The following is an 18,767-nucleotide window of genomic DNA, read 5'->3' as shown; positions in this document are numbered from 1 at the left end:
GGGAGGGCATTAAAGTCAGCAAGTGTCATGTGGGGGGGCCCTTATTGGTTTTCGCCCCAGGGCCCCATTACACCTAGAACTTGCCCTGCCCCTGAACCAGGACGCAGGACAGCCACAGCCTCCCTCTTTGCTCCTTAAATGTCCCTCTCTTTGATCTGAGGGATAGATTTGCAGTATTAGATTTAGGCTAGTTTCACACTTGCGGCAGGTCCGACTTTTTAGTCCTGCATGTCCGACTTTTTAGTCCGGCGGCCTTCGCCGGAGCTCAGCCCCCGTCCCCATTATAGTCAATGGGGACGGAGCGGTGGTCCGGCGGCTCGGCGAAACAGCGGAAGGATGGATCCGACAGGGAGACCAGCCTGCCGGATCCGTCCTGCTGCAAGTGTGAAACTAGCCTAACAATATTGATCCAGAAAGTGTTTGGTTCCTCTCTGTATATTAGAACCCTCCTTATAGTCATATACATTTTGCACTGGAGTAAAAGAGGACTATTGAAGTGTATACATATGCAGGGAAAATGGATCTTTCACATAGTGAACCAAAACTATCCCTCTTTGACCTTCCAAAAAATGTGCATATATATATATACAATTCTCGTCCTACAGTGCGGGGAAACAATACAGCACATTCAGCTCAGAGTCCAGCGCTTCCTCGGTCTGTCCTACACTCTCCGTCCAGCAGAGGGCGCTCCCCCGCACGTCGCCACTGAGGCCTTGTTATGTAGTCTGTGCCTGGCCGGGATGTCGGAAGCAGCGGGGACAGCAGCATCTCCCGAGGACTCCTGGATCAAAGTAAGGAAGACGGCGTAGGACAGGCCGGGGATAGTAACAGGTGCCAGGCCCTAGGGGAGCAGCGGCAGTACGAGGACGGGGCTAGAAGGTAGGGCACTGAGAACAGGCCACACCGGGGAAGTAGTCGTGGTATGCTCGTATACCCCATTACAGGTCATGTTCAGCCCTGTGCCCCTGGCTGTGCCCTTTCCTGTATACTGCCATTATCATAGCTGCTGATAAACCTTTATTGACCACCCATAACATACAGGGCATTGTTACCATGATGTGTATATACAGTGACTGCTGCCAGCAGGAGCCAAGAATCAGCAGACGTGTATTTATCATTACACGGTGTGTACATAGCTGCAGCGTATGCTGGCGCCATATAGTAACAGTATATGTACTGGTCACATGGTATGACATGTACCATGATGGATCTAGGATTTGTGCAGTTATTAGGAGCGTATTTCTCCTGCAGACATTACCAGCATGGTGTATGGTGGGCAGAAAGGGTCATCACTAGTGTTGGGCAAACTTCTGTTTTGAAGTTCGGCGTACAAGGCTCGGTATATCTAAGAATTCCGTTATGGATTCCGCTATATGGTCCGTGGTAACAGAGTAGATAACCGATTTCTTAGATAACCCAAAACTTGTATGCTGAACTTGAAAACAGAAGTTCGCTCAACACTAGTCATGACTATATATGCCGTATCGGGCAGTTTGGTTTTATGTCGCCCTGGTCATATGACAGGTGCCTTACTGACCAGGTACACGGTCTTCACCGGGTGCTTTTGGTGGAAGGGATAGTACAGTCTGCAGAGTCAAAACAGAACCCACCATACACATGATCTAGTCGGTCAGGCTACATCAGAAGGAGTAGATGACTTCTTTCCTCTAATGTGGAAGGTCCCTTTAAGGCTGGGTTCACATGTGACTGAAAATCCAGGAGAAAAATCAGATGCAATTTTTGCTGCGTTTCCGCCCCAAAAAATACCACAACAAAGCCGCATGGAAAAAGTCAGACCTAAATGGTGCATTCTGCGATTGTTCGTTTTTTTCTGTACAGACCCTTTGTTCTTAGCAGAAAATCGGCTGTGTGAATTGGCCCATTGACTATAACGGATCAGAGTTCAGTCTGGGTACTGTCCATTTGGACTTGGACCTCTTAGACATCACCGGACATGAAAGTGGGTTGTGTGCAGAGGTCACACCACATTTTTTCCGGAAGAGTAAAAATACTCTTCTTTCATTTTTGAGGAGTATTTTTACCAGATGAGGAGTACGAATACATAATACGTGGGCCTACACTAACGCGCTCGAGGCTCCGTTCAGGGGCTCTGCTGCCGATTCTGTCAAAAAGACCGGACAAAAAAAGCCTTATGTGCAGGACTTTTTGGTCTGGTAAAAACACAGGATCCCCAACAGAAACTGAATGGACTCCATCATAGTCAATGCAGTCTGTACTATGTGCCCGATCCAGCACTTCCGTTATTTTCATTCTACTGCTCATGTAATGGAGCAGAACAACAGAAATAAATAGCGGTGGTGTGAACGTGCCCTAGGAGGCGGGTATTTATGTATTTACTTGTCTTTATATATTTACTTGTAGTCAAGTGATAAAGTACAGTCCAATATGGTGGCTCTTTCCTGTACTTTATCACAGGTCAGACATGAAAGTGATGGCTCCCCTGACAGCCCTCTGGTGACAGGTAGCATACAGCTGCACGTAGGTCCATGGAGCTACAGGCAGCGTCCCATTAGCACCAGCGGATCCTATGACATGTCACACACAAATATGACCTGTAACATGCGAGCTACAAGCAGCGTCCCATTAGCACCAGCGGATCCTATGACATGTCACACACAAATATGACCTGTAACATGCGAGCTACAAGCAGCGTCCCATTAGCACTGGGGCCCTCTCCTTGCCCAAACCAGCGGATCCTATGACATGTCACATACAAATATGACCTGTAACATGCGAGCTACAGGCAGCGTCCCATTAGCACTGGGGCCCTCTCCTTGCCCACACCAGCGGATCCTATGACATGTCACACACAAATATGACCTGTAACATGCGAGCTACAAGCAGCGTCCCATTAGCACCAGCGGATCCTATGACATGTCACACACAAATATGACCTGTAACATGGGAGCTACAGGCAGCGTCCCATTAGCACTGTGGCCCTCTCCTTGCCCACACCAGCTATGACATGTCACACACAAATATGACCTGTAACATGGGAGCTACAGGCAGCGTCCCATTAGCACTGTGGCCCTCTCCTTGCCCACACCAGCGGATCCTATGACATGTCACACACAAATATGACCTGTAACATGGGAGCTACAGGCAGCGTCCCATTAGCACTGGGGCCCTCTCCTTGCCCACACCAGCTATGACATGTCACACACAAATATGACCTGTAACATGGGAGCTACAGGCAGCGTCCCATTAGCACTGGGGCCCTCTCCTTGCCCACACCAGCTATGACATGTCACACACAAATATGACCTGTAACATGGGAGTGAATCAGCGCTATAGAGAGTGACTAGCAAACTGTGCTTTCACTTCCCGCCTGAGAGCCACAGCAGGGCACAGGCCTTCCTGCCACCGCACTCCATATTGGTCATACACGCTCTGTTCTGCTGCCAGACATCTCTAGTAATGGTTTATATTTTGAGCGAACAAAGGGCTTGTGAGTGGAAAGTCTGGAGCTTCCAACACATGCTATATACATTAGGTGCACATTGGCTGGACCCACTGATCCTATGTTTTGGGATTCTTAGGGCCCCATTACTCGTGGACCTTAGTTGGCACTGCCAACCGCAATGACCCTCCAACTGATTCTGTCCAGTTCAGGCTCCTGCGTGGCTGATAAAGATGGCACCCTGTAGACAAGCACTGATAAAATAAATAAAAAAATGTTGAATTTTGAGCATTTTCACTCCCAAGTTTCACATCATCAGTATGAAGTAACGTGAACGCATTGACGCCATTTCTGTGCTAACCCAGTCTTCTCTTCTTTTCTGGATATGTTTTAGTCGGACACGTCGTTCAGTGATAATGTGGACACAGGTAAGGCTCGTCATCCATGCTGTAACCGTTATTGATTATTAATGCCAGACTTGTTGCCCCCCTACAGCTTCCAGAGTTGGATATGGGTGCAGTGTGTGGTTTTCTATTCTATCAACCAACCTCCCATATCGGACCTCTGTTTGGCTCCAATCTCATGAGTGGCATGTTTCATCATGTGCCATGTTACGCTTCAAAGCAGTTCTCTGAGGCAAACAACATGGAACCCCAGCGACTCCATGGGCCACTGTAAGGCCCTGTGCACATGCCTTTAACTATGTTCATGAAGTCTTAATTATGGTATAAAAACGTTGTAATATTTTTGGGGGTCATTTACTATGACAGAAAGCAGCATAAAAAAGAGTCACTGTCCCGCTTCGCAACTTTTCAAAGACCCATGTACCTAAATTTAGGCAAGACCGGTGTTTTTACGCCTCCCTTACCGCTGTGTAGTGACGGGTGGCAAATTCACCCGTTTCCTGGCCTAAATCATGATTGAAATCTGCTTTACCTAGGGGCTAGAGTAGATTTCAGTCTAGGTGCATAGGCTGCCAGAGGATGCTCATAATTTATGACAAGACCTGCATAAAACACTCATATGAGTGCTACGGCCTCTTCAAACAGCTGATCGGTGGGGGTGCCGGTAGTGGGAACCCCGCCAATCTGATATTGATGACCTATCCTGAGGACAGGACATCAGCATAAAAAAAATGGACAACCCCTTTAATCTGGTGCACAATGCACTAGGATGTGCAGACATCTACATAGCCTGTATAAGGGCATATGCATTTTATCCCTGTTTAGAAGCAACCTTATAACACCAGAGCAGTATCACTTACTGTTTGTGTATGATGCTGTGAGGTTGGAGTCCTGCAGAAATTGAATCACTATTTATCACATTAGCTGTCTGAATGGTCAGCGAACGGTAAATGCTCTGGGCACAGGCTGATTGTTTCCTCATTACAGGTCATATCATGGAACGGAAAGGAAGCATAGGTTCCAGAGCGAACAGCATCGGCTCTACCAGCGCGTCCTCTGTGCCTAACACAGGTACGTTCACATCGCATTTTCCTCTATTCTTTATTTTTCTTATTTTTTTTTTTCAAGATCAGATTGTAAAAACAAAAGATCAGTTTTGTACCAATTAACTCCTTAAAAGACCCCTGGGGGACACTGTCACTTCGTTTTGTATTTGCACTTTTCCACTGTAGCTGGGGCATCCAAAGGAGCCCTAGTTATGGGGGAAAACAGCATTCTACCTCGGCAGAGCTGATCTGGGTCTGCTAAGACTCTGCAGTTCTCCTATGTCTGAGACACCCGGCAATCACGTGATCGCCTGGTCCAATAGGGGAAGCGGCTATTCACTGCATAGCACTCATTGAGTGCTATGCACCGAGCACAGCAAAAGGCAGAGGTGGTAATAAACTGCTTCTGTCTTTTCAGGGTCCCTGGCTGTCACTGACAGCCAAGGACTTGACCTGCTCCTGTTACATGGCAGAAACTTTAATCCCACGCCGTACATGTACAGGGCTCCAGATTGAAGCTCTGTACATGTACAGTTCTTGGTCATAAGAGGATTAAATACATTGTATCAGTCAAATTCTACGAGCTTGATAGATTCTTGGTAAGTGGGTCTCCTGCCAGGACTATTTAAAGAACTAGTACAGGGATCAGCAACCTCCGGCACTCCAGCTGTTCTGAAACTACAACCTCCAAAATCCTCCTTTCACTTCTGTGGGAATTACAAGAACAGCCGAGGAAGGGCTCGTTCACACGACCGTTGCCGTATTGCGGGTCCGCAATACACGGGGTACCGGCCGTGTCCATTCCGCATCAAGGATGCGGACCCATTCACTTGAATGGGTCCGCAAATCCGGAGATGCGGAACGGAAGCACTACGGAGTGCTTCCTGGGGTTCCGTTCCGTGCCTCTGCATCGCAAAAAGATAGAGCAAGTTCTATCTTTTTGCGTAACGGATGGATCGCAGGCCCTTTCAAGTGAATGGGTCCGTGATCCGCATGCGGCTGGCCCACGGTCGGTGCCTGTGCATTGTGGAGCGCAATTTGTGGTCCACAGCACGGGCACGGAGGGGCAACGGTTGTGTGAACGAGCCCTGACTTTGCATGCTGGGAATTGTAGTTTTACAGCAGCTGGCGTGCCAAAGGTTGCTGATCCCGGAACTAGTACTTTATTAGAGATGGTTAAACTTGTATTGTTACTTGGTAACATTGTAGCTTGTTTGTGGCTGCTCACGCCACCATGGTCAAGACATATTACCACAGCTGCCTGTATGGACTATGAGAGGACGCTTCTCCTCTTTATTGGTGGGGGTTCCCAGAAGAGACCATAACATAAAGTAACGACATAAGTGAAACCATCTGTATTGAGGCACTTGTTTTCCAGTCAAATAGTTTTGGCTTGATTTTTCCCATCTGGAAATCCCTTTCTATATGCCCTATTCCCCCCTCCATGAGCCAGCACTGAGAGCTGCATAAAGAATGGCTCCTCCGGTAGACTTGATGCAACCATGAGTTATTTGGTCAACCATTTTCTCGAATGGACACCATGTAATACTATATTTCTGTATTTTTGGCGACCTTTGTTACTGGATCTTTAGTGATCAGATAGTTGGGGTTGGCCTACAATACACTAATGTGTGTGGGGGGCTTAAAGGGGTAATCCCATCACAGACAATGTGGGCATATCGCTAGGACATGCCCCCATTGTCTGATAGGTGCAGGTCCCACCTCTGGGAACCGCAGTTAGAATAGGAACGGAGCCGGGAAATGAACGGAGGGCGCACTGTGCATGCGCAGCCACCCTCTATTCATTTCTATGGGGTCGCTGAAAATAGCCGAGCACTGGCTCGAGTATTTCCGTCTGCCCCATAGAAATGAATGGGAGCAGGGGTCTCGCGTGTGCGCTGCTTTCCCATTAACGTCTATGGGAGCAGCGCTTGGTGGTGGACGGACCGGGGTCCCCCAGCCACAGCTCTCCCCGCTCCGTTCTCGTTGTAGGTGCGGTTCCCCAGAGGTGGGACCCGCACCTATCAGACAATGGGGGCATATCCTAGCATATGCCCCCATTGTCAGTGATGGGAATACCCCTTTAAATTTAACACAAACTAGGATACTAGGAAAATGCATTATCTGCAATTCCCAATTATACTCTGCCTGTAGCTGCTTAGGGGGGTGTCAGCTGCTAGGAGACTTCTTTTTTGCATCCCTTTGACAATGTACTGAACCTTTTAGGACAGTCAGTGGGGTGAAAGCACCACAACATGTAAAGGATTATCCAAGTATTTCATTCAGATTTATATGTAACACATTTGCTGGATAGGTGTATTAATGGACATTGGCATCCTCTGACCATAGATGATGCCTTGTTGCTGGCAGTTTTGCACAGGGGATCCTTACAAATAGATTAGTAGAGGATGTAGAAAAATTGCATAAAATCTTCTCTAGGGTGACAATGCCATCTATGTGTGTGTCCCTCAACCCCTCTTAGCCCGCTGCATGATCGACAATACTTGTTCCCCAACCTCAGATGACGAGGACAGCGATTACCGGCAGGAAAGCATCAAGAATGCCTATAAAGACAGGCGCAGACGGGCCCACACACAAGCTGAGCAGAAGCGGAGGGATGCCATTAAGGTAAGCAGGACTATGCCCTGTCGCTGGTCTTTAGGTTGCACAATCCTTAGGAAGGTGTTGTATATGAAAGTAAAGGAACGTGAAAGATGACCTCAGTAGACGCTGTGTTTTTTCTGCACTGGGTACAAGGCATAGGAGGCATCATAGACGTGTTCCTTTTCTATGAAATTGCTTTGGACCAAATTATTTGCTGAACCCTTACAATCCAGAGAGTCCTAACTATAGAGTATTATTTCTCTCTCACCCAACTTCAGTCGTCTACGATTGGGTTAATTAGCAGTGATACTGTAGTTTTTTGCGTCATTACACACTGACTCACTGTTCTCGGATAATAAGTAACTCGCATACATAACACATGTTACTGGAAAACATTAGCTGTGGTCAGCTGGAGCAGAATAGGGCTTTGTGCACACAAGCGTTTCCCCTAACCTCATCATCCTTATCTGATTATAAGAAAAAACAAAGATGCAAATCAGAACAGATCAGCCCTCTTGACATGATTGACCGTTTTAGGACACACCTTTCTGAAAACGGAAACACCCATTTGTTAAATTATTAAAGTGGTTGTCTCACCTGGAACACGGGGTCAGCGATCCGGAACGGAGTGCTTCTGTGGGGTTTCTGCCTGTGCCTTCGCACTGCAAAAAAGTAGCGCAGGCACAACTTTTTTGCGGTGTGGACGGATCACGGACCAATTCAAGTTGAATGGGTCTGGATTAGTCTGTGGAATCCGCACGGATGTTGCCCGTGCATTGGGGACCGCAAATTGTGGTCCCCAATGCACGGAACGGCCGATCAACGGCCGTGTGCATGAGGCCTAAATGTGTATCTTAACACTCATAAACACATTTATACTGTATGACTGTTAGGAAACTCAGTTCTTGCAGAACATTTTCTAATCATTGTCATCTATTTTGTTAATACAGAAAGGGTATGATGATTTACAGACCATTGTGCCTACATGTCAGCAGCAGGATTGCTCCATAGGCTCACAGAAGCTCAGCAAAGCGGTTGTACTGCAGAAGAGTAAGTAGATTCCCTTCCTCCTCCCGCCACCACCAGTCTTGCATAATCTTCTCTGTCCATTGTGATGTAACAGGCTTCACGTCTTATGGAGGGGAGGGGGGAACCAGTCAGCTGGTGAGCTCCAGTCTAAAGACAATTCAATTAGAAGATTATCAAATTAACAAACCCTAACTATTCCTGGCGTTTAATTGCATTTTAATCAAATTAGCGAGCTTTGAAGCCAGGTACAATTAAATGGAAAACAGATGTTCTTGGTTTGATCAATGCACTTCAAACTCCCTTCTGTAAGCCAGAACAGAGAGACTCTGGTTGCTCATTCATTTTAATGGGCACAGTGTAATACCACATCTCTCCTGTGAACCACCACAGCCTTACCTGACATTAACAGCCTGGCAGCTGCCTCCCTGACTTTTAATAGTATGACAGGCCTGGCAGCTGGCGCTTCAGTTGCTGGGTTTACGGCACATCAACTTAGGCCTCATGCACACGACTGTTGTGTGCATCTGTGTCCGTTGTTCCGTTTTCCGTGATTTTCTGCGGACCCATTGACTTTCAATGGGTCCGTTGAAAACTCGGAAAATGCACCGTTTGTCGTCCGTGATCTGTGTTTCCAGTCCGTCAAAAAAATATGACCTGTCCTATTTTTTTGACGGACAACGGTTCGCGGACCCATTCAAGTCAATAGGTCCGTGAAAAGACACGGAGGCACACAAGATTGTCATCTGCGTCCGTTTTTTTCCTATCATTTTTAAGGCAAACTTGACTTAGATTTTTTTTTTTCACTTTTCTGGTTTGGTGATCCTCCAAAAATCAAGTAAGACACACGGAAGAAAAAACGGACACGGATCACGGAACAACGGAACCCCGTTTTGCAGACCGTGAAAAAATACTGTCGTGTGCATGAGGCCTTACCAGCAGGTTCTCATTTAGAGAATGGCTTTTCTAGAGGGGACAACCCCTTCTACCCTGGAGGTTTTTTGGCTTTCCATTCTCGTTTTGCACTCCCTGCCTTCCTAGAGCCATAAGTTTATTTTTCCATTCACATAGCCCTATGAGGGCTTGGTGTTTGCGGGAAAAGTTGTACTTTCTAATGCCACCATTTAATATTGCATAGGATGTGGTGGGAAGTGGGGAAAAAAATTCCAAATGGGGTGGAATTGGAGAAAAACCACAATTTTGTATTTGTTTTTTTCCACCTCGTTCACGATGTGGTAAAACTGACTTGTGATCTTCATTCTCCAGGTCAGTATAAATCCAGTGATACCACATATGTATAGTTTTTCTTGTGTTTTGATACAAAAAAAATTAATTATAATAAAAATCTTTTTTGTGGTTATGTGTACGGAGCTGTATGAGAGCACATTTTTTGCGGTGCCATCTGTACTTTTCAGTGATACCATTCTGGGTTGTGTACAACTTTTGATAAAAAAATTTGCAGGAGGAGAAGCGACCCCCAAAAATTGCGACTGAGCCATTTTGAGACTTTTTTCGTTTTGCCTTTTTTTCCGTATGGGATAAATACTTTTATATTCTGATAGTACCGGCTTTTTTGCACACGGCGATATCCATGATGCGTATTTATTAATTTTTTTATTCTCATTTTGGGGAAACACTAGTACCTTCAGAACCGAAGCCGAGTTCGGTTTTAAATTTTAAAGTGTTTTTCCACTTTAAAAATCAATTACCGAAGTTATTCAACGAAGTCACGCATCACTTCGTGAATAACTAACTTCAGCTCATCTAAGCCCATACATTTTAATACTGTATGGAGCCGAATGAAGCATCCAAAGCTCGCTTTGCTAAACACTAGTGATCAGTAGTAAAAAGTGGACAACCCCTTTAAAGAGGTTGGTCAGTTTCCAATATTGATGAGCTGTCCTCAGGATAGGTCATCAATATCAGATCAGCGGGGGTCCGACTCCCAGCACCCATGCCAATCAGCTGTTTGACGAGAATGCAGCGCTGGTGCTGCCTTCTCTTCACTGTTTACCTGCACGTCGTCTACATCACAGCAGCGATCAGGTGTAATTGCAGCTCCTCCGTCCCTATTTACTTCAATGGGAATGTAGCTGCTCCTTCCCATTGAAGTGAATGGGGATGGAGGAGCTGTAATTACACCTGATCGCTGCTGCAATGTCGACTGCGAGCAGGTAAACCGTGAAGAGAAGGTTGCACTTGCACGAGAGCTGCGTTCTTTTCAAACAGCTGATTGATGGGGGTCCCGGGAATTAGACCCCTGACAATGTGATATTGATGACCTATCCTTAGGATAGGTCATCAATATTGGAAACTGGCCAGCCCCTTTAACCGAGTAGTAACTAAATCAACCGATCCAACGTTTTTATTTTGGGTAGAAGTAGTATCTCAAAGCCAGTGCTGATTTTTGTCTTATAATATTGATATCAATCTTCTCACAGCTATAGATTACATCCAGTTCCTACACAAGGAGAAGAAGAAGCAGGAGGAGGAGGTTTCCACCCTGCGAAAAGAGGTCATGGCCTTGAAAATTATGAAATCGTAAGTTTTACAATGAACCTGTTTGATCTACTGAGAATTGGTACTCCACATTAAAAACTCATTTTTTGATTAATTTTTATTGCAGAAATTACGAGCAGATTGTTAAAGCACATCAGAATAATCCCCAAGAAGGGACTGACCAGGTCCCTGACCAGGTGAAGTTCAGCGTGTTTCAGGGCATCATGGACTCATTGTTTCAGACTTTCAATGCCTCCATCTCTGTGAACAGTTTTCAGGAGTTATCAGCTTGTGTCTTCAGCTGGATTGAGGAACACTGTAAACCCCAGGTATGCTACCAGCCTTACGTGAACACTACTTAGTGACTCCACATCATACCAATATATTTACCTGCACAACGGTAACCACTTCACAGCAGTGCAGCTTAAAGAGGACCTGTCACCGCTCCTGACATGTCTGTTTTAATAGCTTCATGCATTCCCCATGTAATAACAATTTTGGGGCATCTATTCTTATGGCTCTATATTGTGGCATTCCTTTATTATTTCTACTAGCAGTCCTAGTATTAGCCTTCAGTAAGAGTACAGAGGGGTGGTAACCAGTTGGGGGGTGTACCTGCAAAGTCTGAAAATGGCAGCACTGATTGGATAGTGTGAGTCTGTGCAGTTACACACCCCCAACTGGTTACCACCAGCTATTAAAACAAACATGTCAGGAGTGGTGAAAGGTCCTCTTTGAAGCGATAGAAGCGGGAGCTCCGTACAGTATTGGGCTACTTTCACACTCCCGTTTTGGGCGGATCCGTCATGAATCTGCAAAAACGGATCAGTTACAATACTACTACCGCATGCATCCGTCATGAACAGATCAGTTTGTATTATCTGTAACTTAGCCAAGACGGATCCATCATCCATTGAAAGTCAATAGGAGACGGATCCGTTTTCTATTGTGCCAGATTGTGTCAGAGAAAACTGATCCGTCCTCATTGACTTACATTGTGTGCCAGGACGGATCCATTTGGCTCAGTTTCGTCAAGGGAACAGCAAAACTATGCAGGCAACGTTTTGGGGTCCGCCTCCAGAGCGGAAGCAAACGGATGCATTCTGAGAGGATCATTTTCCATTCAGAATGCATTAGGGCAAAACTGATCCGTTTTGGACCGATTGTGAGAGCCCTGAACGGATCTCACAAACAGAAAGCCAAAAGTGTGAAAGTAGCCTTAGAATGTATTGGCTGCGATGAGCCGAAGTTATTACTTTGCAGAGTCTCCCGACACTTCGAGTAATATTTATTTCTACTGTAAAAGGTTTTTTACAGTAGAAATAAATTTTTGAAGTTAATACCCGAAGTCTCGGGAGACTTTGAAGTAATAATTTCGCCTAATCAGAGCCAATACATTCTTATACTGTACAGTGCTCCATTCAGTATTCTAACGAAGTTTTATGCGAATCGCCCCTAATTATAATAAATACTTGCCTACTTAAAGGAACATATTTTTCACAAATTATTGGCCTATATGTGAATATTATTTCTTTCTTTTTTTCAAAAACTTATTTGGGGTTTTGGATGTAATTTTTGAAGTCACTTCATGTATTTTACTTCCTGTCCTGGCTCTTAACTTCCTCCTTTGTTTGGACTATTAGCACGGCAAACTTGACTTTCTCAGTCAAACCATTTACTGCAGCCAGAGAGGGAAGGGGATGAGTGACTCAATTAGAGCATCTGACATTACACTGATAAGTGCAGTGCTCTTCTGTGAACGCCTTTATCTAAGCCTATCAGGAAAACAGTGGAGCTGTTATCCCAATTGTACAGCCTGCCATTAAACTACCAGATAAGATCGTCCCATCACCACAACAGTACATTTACAATGGAGTTCCTATTTATATGGAAATCTGCTACAAAAGGACAATATTTTGCCTTTAGAGGGGTTGTCTGTTTTTTTTTTTTTCTATGCTCACTTACAGTGCCTTGCAAAAGTATTTTCCAATTTTTTTTTCATGTTTTGGTGCCTCACAACCTGGAATTAACATGGATTGTTTCAGGATTTACATCATCTAATTTATAGAACATAACCACAACTTTGAAGTGGTTTGCTTCACAATAAAAAAAAAAAAGGGACAAAATAACAGAAACAGTCAATGTGCCTAACTATTCACCCCCCTAAAGTCAATACTTTGTAGAGCCACCTTTTGCGGCAATCACAGCTCCAAGTCGCTTTGGATAAGTCTCTATGAGCTTGCCACATCTTACCACTGGGATTTCTGCCCATTCCTCCTTGCAAAACTGCTCCAGCTCCTTCAAGTTGGATGGTTTGCGCTTGTGAACAGCAATCTTGAAGTCTGACCACAGATTTTCTATTGGATTGAGATCTGGGCTTTGACTAGGCTTTTCCAACACAATTACATGTTTCCACTGAAACCAGTCAAGTGTTGCTTTAGCAGTGTTTTTGGGGTCATTGTCCTGCTGGTAGGTTAACCTCCGTCCTAGCCTCAGATCACGCACAGAGTGGTACAGGTTTTGCTCAAGAATATCCCTGTATTTAGCACCATCCATCTTTCCCTCAACTCTGACCAGTTTCCCAGTCCCATCCCCACAGCATGATGCTGCCCCCACCATGTTTCACTGAGGGGATGGTGTTCTTTGGGTGATGTGTTGGGTTTTATGGCCGAAAAGTTCAATTTTAGTCTCATCAGACCAGAGCACCTTCCTCCATACATTTTGGGAGTCTCCCACATGACTTTTTGCAAAAACTCAAAACGTGCCTTTTTGTTTTTAGCTGAAAGTAATAGCTTTCTTCTGACCACTCTGCCATAAAGCCCAACTCTATGGAGTGTACGGCTTATTGTCGTCCTATGTACAGATACTCCAGTCTCTGCTGTGGAACTCTGCGGCTCCTCCAGGGTTGCCTTAGGTCTCTGTGCTGCCTCTCTGTTTAATGCCCTCCTTGCCCAGTCCGTGAGTTTTGGTGGGCGACCGTCTCTTGTCAGGTTTGCCGTTGTGCCATGTTCTTTCCATTTGGTTATAATAGATTTGATGGTGCTCCTGGGGATCATCTAAGATTTGGATATTTTTTATAACCTAACCCTGAATTGTACTTCTCAACAACATTGTCCCTTACTTGTTTGGAGAGTTCCTTGGTCTTCATGGCAGTGTTTGGTTAGTGATGCCTCTTGCTTAGGTGTTGCAGCCTCTGGGGCCTTTCCAAAAAAATTTATGTATATTAGGGCTGCACGATATGGGAATTTTGTGCGATTGCGATTAGGGCCCTAAAAATTGCGATAACGATATGCGATGCGATATTTTAAAGGAATTGTGCTAGAGGTCTATTTGCTTGGATTTTCCCATATGAGCCGCTGACGCGGCTGGGTATGACATAGTTATGGGGGATCTGTGGATGACGCTGAGTTGTGGGGGATCTGTGGATGACGCTGAGTTGTGGGGGATCTGTGGATGACGCTGAGTTGTGGGGGATCTGTGGATGACGCTGAGTTGTGGGGGATCTGTGGATGACGCTGAGTTGTGGGGGATCTGTGGATGACGCTGAGTTGTGGGGGATCTGTGGATGACGCTGAGTTGTGGGGGATCTGTGGATGACGCTGAGTTGTGGGGGATCTGTGGATGACGCTGAGTTGTGGGGGATCTGTGGATGACGCTGAGTTGTGGGGGATCTGTGGATGACGCTGAGTTGTGGGGGATCTGTGGATGACGCTGAGTTGTGGGGGATCTGTGGATGACGCTGAGTTGTGGGGGATCTGTGGATGACGCTGAGTTGTGGGGGATCTGTGGAGGGTGCTGTTATATGGGGGATCTGTGGAGGGTGCTGTTATATAGGGGATCTGCCTTTTGCGTGTAAAGTGTTTTACTAGTGTGTGTGGGTGAAACAATCTCTCTCCTAAAAGGTCTGGCCTCTGTACTCACTATGAATGCAATGCACTGCAGCGAGCTGGCCGGCCGGCGCGTCTGACGTCACTTAGTAACGCTCCTGCTTCCTGAAGTGGGAGGAGCGTTACTAAGTGACGTCAGTCACTCGCCGGCCGGCCCGCTCGCTGCAGTGCATTGCATTCATAGTGAGTACAGAGGCCAGACCTGTTAGGAGAGAGATTGTTTCACACACTAGTAAAACACTTTACACGCAAAAGCCAGTTATGTGCGCAGGGCCCCTTTATATATAATCGCGGCATTTTCGGGTCGGCCAAATCGCCATATCGCATTTGCCGATTATCGCGATTCGATTGTTTTTTCGATTTATCGTGCAGCCCTAATGTATATGTAATAACAGATCATGTGACACTTAGATTGCACACAGGTGGACATCATTTCACTAATTATGTTACTTCTAAAGGTAATTGGTTGCACCAGAGCTTTTTATGGGCTTCCTAACAAAGGGGGTGAATACATACGCACACGCCAATTTTCAGTTTTCTATTTCTAAACAATATATAAATAAAACTATTTTTCTCATTTCACTTCACCAACTTAGACTATTGTGTTCTGATCCATCCCATAAAATTCTGATTTACAAAACAATGAACTTAAGGCTGTAATGTAACAAAATACGAAAAAAAAGTCAAGGGGAGTGAATACTTTTGCAAGGCACTGTATATAGCACTACTATATTCCGCAGGCTTTACAGACATTAGCATCACTCTGTCCCCAATGGGGCTCACAATCTAAGGATTCAGAGTTGAACCCGGACATGTGCTCTTTTTCACCCAGGCAGCATTTCGTGCTCTGATGCTCTTCCTTGCCCTGTGCTGAATCGTGCATTAAAGGGGCTTTTTCAGGCGATCCGGTGACATGCTAGGCGAAGGCTTCCGCCTAGCAGTAAGCCCAGTGATGCCAGCGGTACTAATGGACAGGCTTTAGCCCTGGCCTGTAAAACAGCTTAGGGAAGCGCTAAAGCCTGCCCATCAGTGTCAGTGATGTAACTGGGAACACTGCTAGGTGGAAGCCTCAGCCTAGCAGTGTAAAAATGTAAACAAAAAAGCCCTTGCCCTGACCTATACAGAAATGCTCAGATGCCCATGTCAGAGGGACTGGGTGGGGGAACAAGGCGATATGTCTGGGTTCAGCTCTGAACCCGGACAACCCCTTTAATTCTGCAGAACTGCTAAAATAAAAAACAAAAAATTAAAATAAAATCAATATTCTAAATATAGTGTGTAAAAAAAAAAAAAAAAAAAAAAAAAAAAAAAAAATGTATTGAGCTATACATGGTGTAGACCATGGATCAGTAACAGACTGTGTCCCCATAATGACAGCCAAAGTCACTGTGTAGATAGGTCTGTTAGGAAACTGATCATGCTCACAGATGCATTTGTGGTGTTTTTCTCCTGAATTACAGCGATAATAGTAAACAGCTGTTTAATAAATGTATTTTCTCTCTCCTTCTAGACCCTTCGTGACATTGTACGCAGTGTCTTACACCAGCTGAAGAATCCACTCTACTGAGACATCTCCCATCTGATTCTCTTACACCAAACAAGGAGGTTGCCCTAAATGGGCTTCACATTTAAAATGTTGGCGAGATTACTGCTGGGCAAGCTAAGCATTATGGGCATTTAAAACCCTTCAATGCCAAAAATGGACTGTGATCAGTGAGAACTTTGGCTACGCAATGGTATAATATTTCTTTCTCCTCAAATATCCTTGCATTGACAATGGGCTTTTAATCACAATTCAACATATATTAGGAGTACCTGCCAGAGTAAACATTTAATGTTACATAATTTGTGATTTGGGGGTTCAGTTTTGAACAAGTACATCCTATGAGGATTTGTTTGCCGTAGGGTCCTGTTACACAGTCCAATATTGAGCACCGACTGAGTCTGCACTCGTTTGTAGGGCCATTCATACTCCCCAATGCAAACTGAATAGAGGATGAACCATCGTTATTACAGTAGTTTATCCCACATTAAGTTTGCATATTATCAGCAGAAATTCTCTTTTACATGGGGCAATGTGTACTGCTGACAAGTGAGAATTTTTGGTGCCACGTGAAAGATGTGATCACCTGACAAACGACAGTTTGTTGGGTGACTGGTAGGACATGTACGTAGGCCAGTTATTGGTAATGATAATTGGCCTATGTAAAAGGGCCCTTAATGCACATTTACACTGCACCAAAGGGCAGACAATTGTCAGGAAGGAAGTGCTCCTTCTCAAAACTGCCTGTTTGTCAGTGGAAGTGAAGAGCCACATTTACATGCAGCAACCACCTCCACAGTCTGAGGACCAACTGTTTCTGGGTAGCAGATCACTGTTCACACAGCAGGTTCTGCTGCCCAGAAACTATGAATTGCAGCGTCCAGCTTTCAGATCCTTTCATGGATGGAGCGTTTTGCTCATTCATCAGGTAATCCATGGCACCTTTACAGGGACAGATCGGGAACTAACATTCTTTTCCTGAAAATCTGTCCAACAACTGGGCAGATTAAATAAAGCAAGTCTTTTGTGGTGGCAGTGTGGAAAGGGAGCCGTTCATTCGTCTTGTATTTGGCCCATTGTCTTCAAGTTGCAATCATGCCTTTCAAGTGTCCTGATCTGAAGTGTTGCAGTAAGAACAGGTGGATTCATTGCTATCACGTAAGGCTACTTACATGTTTTCCAGCAGGCTGTTCTGTCAGATGCAACCGGAACGCCTGCCAGCCCCATGAAGTATAATGGGGTCTGGCGGAGATCCAGCAAAGATGTCGAGAATCGGCTGCGGTTTTTGTCTGGCATTCTGTCGCGGAACTGGCAGCTGGATAACAGTGCTGCAGATATAAAAGTAGCCTAAAGCTGGCCATGCACGTTAGATGTATATCAGATGAACTTGCTAGCGATCTAAGGCTAGCTTTACATGGCCGTTTAAATTCTAGTATTACTTTACGGCATACGCAGGAAACTACAGATCCCATTCACTATAATGGCCGGGTTTCTAATGGACAAAATGCCAAATGTGTATGGAGGGGGATGGCGGAGAGAGCTGTGGGCAGGACAAGCAATGCGCTGAAGGGCATCTCATGTGTATGGCCAGCTTTTGGACTTACATTTTTCCTTAGTAATATCAGTCTGTACATTATGTTTTCTGAAAAAGAATAAAAAATGTGCAGTTGATGCCTCCTCTGAGGTAGACGAGCTTGGAATTTACTGTTGGCCAGTGCCCTGTATATTAAACTGCTGAATGTTCAGTTTATGTACTTTCGTAGGATACATAAAGGAGTAGAAGTCACTGAGGGCCAAGTGTCTCAGAGTTTGCAATACCTTTAAGAATATGTGATTCCCTTCTGGGCTAAAGCTGCATTTTATGAAGCTGAATCTATAGTACCTATGACTTTTGATATTTATTTCCTTTTGGAATGTTCTTTGTACAGCTGATTTATAATTAAATTTGTGACCTATATTCCCACATCATTGATTCTGTCATTTGTAAAAAGGAGATCATTGATACATTGTTCTAAAGTTGCTGCTTTATCTGTAAAATACCACAAATGAAACCATCAACCTCAATGTTCTTTAATTTCAACAGTAAATTAAATTTACAAACAAGTTTTATACAAAATAATGTCTCTTAAGTATTTACATATCCAGACTTTAGATAAGGCAAGTCTGTTTCACTGGGGAAATCGCTGCTTCCTATAGATAACCCAAGCTGGCATTTTGTGGTCCGAGCCAAACCACGTTATTACTCTGACATGTCCTAACAGAGCATTAGGCTAGGGAGAATTTTTTTGCCAAAAAGTTGCGCAACTTTTTTTTTAGTGATCGTCAGTGGTGTCACAC

At 45.0% G+C, this 18,767-nt stretch overlaps 1 protein-coding gene across 4 annotated transcripts; it reads left to right on the top strand.

Annotated features, from left to right (window-relative positions):
• The first annotated feature begins 697 nt into the window (after positions 1 to 697).
• On the top strand, positions 698 to 18,395 carry MLX (MAX dimerization protein MLX). 4 transcript variants are annotated; one of them, XM_044297752.1, is made up of 8 exons: positions 698 to 791; positions 3,816 to 3,849; positions 4,813 to 4,896; positions 7,354 to 7,499; positions 8,426 to 8,525; positions 10,943 to 11,042; positions 11,128 to 11,329; positions 16,398 to 18,395. In XM_044297752.1, exons 1-8 carry the CDS (start codon positions 741 to 743, stop codon positions 16,452 to 16,454), a joined length of 774 nt encoding a protein of 257 aa, XP_044153687.1. In that variant the 5' UTR covers positions 698 to 740; the 3' UTR covers positions 16,455 to 18,395. The 4 variants fall into 4 exon arrangements, with proteins under 4 accessions (XP_044153687.1, XP_044153688.1, XP_044153690.1 ...); XM_044297753.1 differs by having other exon boundaries at positions 741 to 791; positions 7,393 to 7,499; XM_044297755.1 differs by having other exon boundaries at positions 772 to 879; positions 7,393 to 7,499.
• The last annotated feature ends 372 nt before the right edge of the window (positions 18,396 to 18,767 follow it).

The sequence above is a fragment of the Bufo gargarizans genome, chromosome 6 (genome assembly GCF_014858855.1).
Source record: "Bufo gargarizans isolate SCDJY-AF-19 chromosome 6, ASM1485885v1, whole genome shotgun sequence".
Lineage (NCBI taxonomy): Eukaryota > Metazoa > Chordata > Amphibia > Anura > Bufonidae > Bufo > Bufo gargarizans.
Note: the sequence above shows the minus strand (reverse complement) of the source record. Positions and strands in the feature narration are given on the sequence as shown.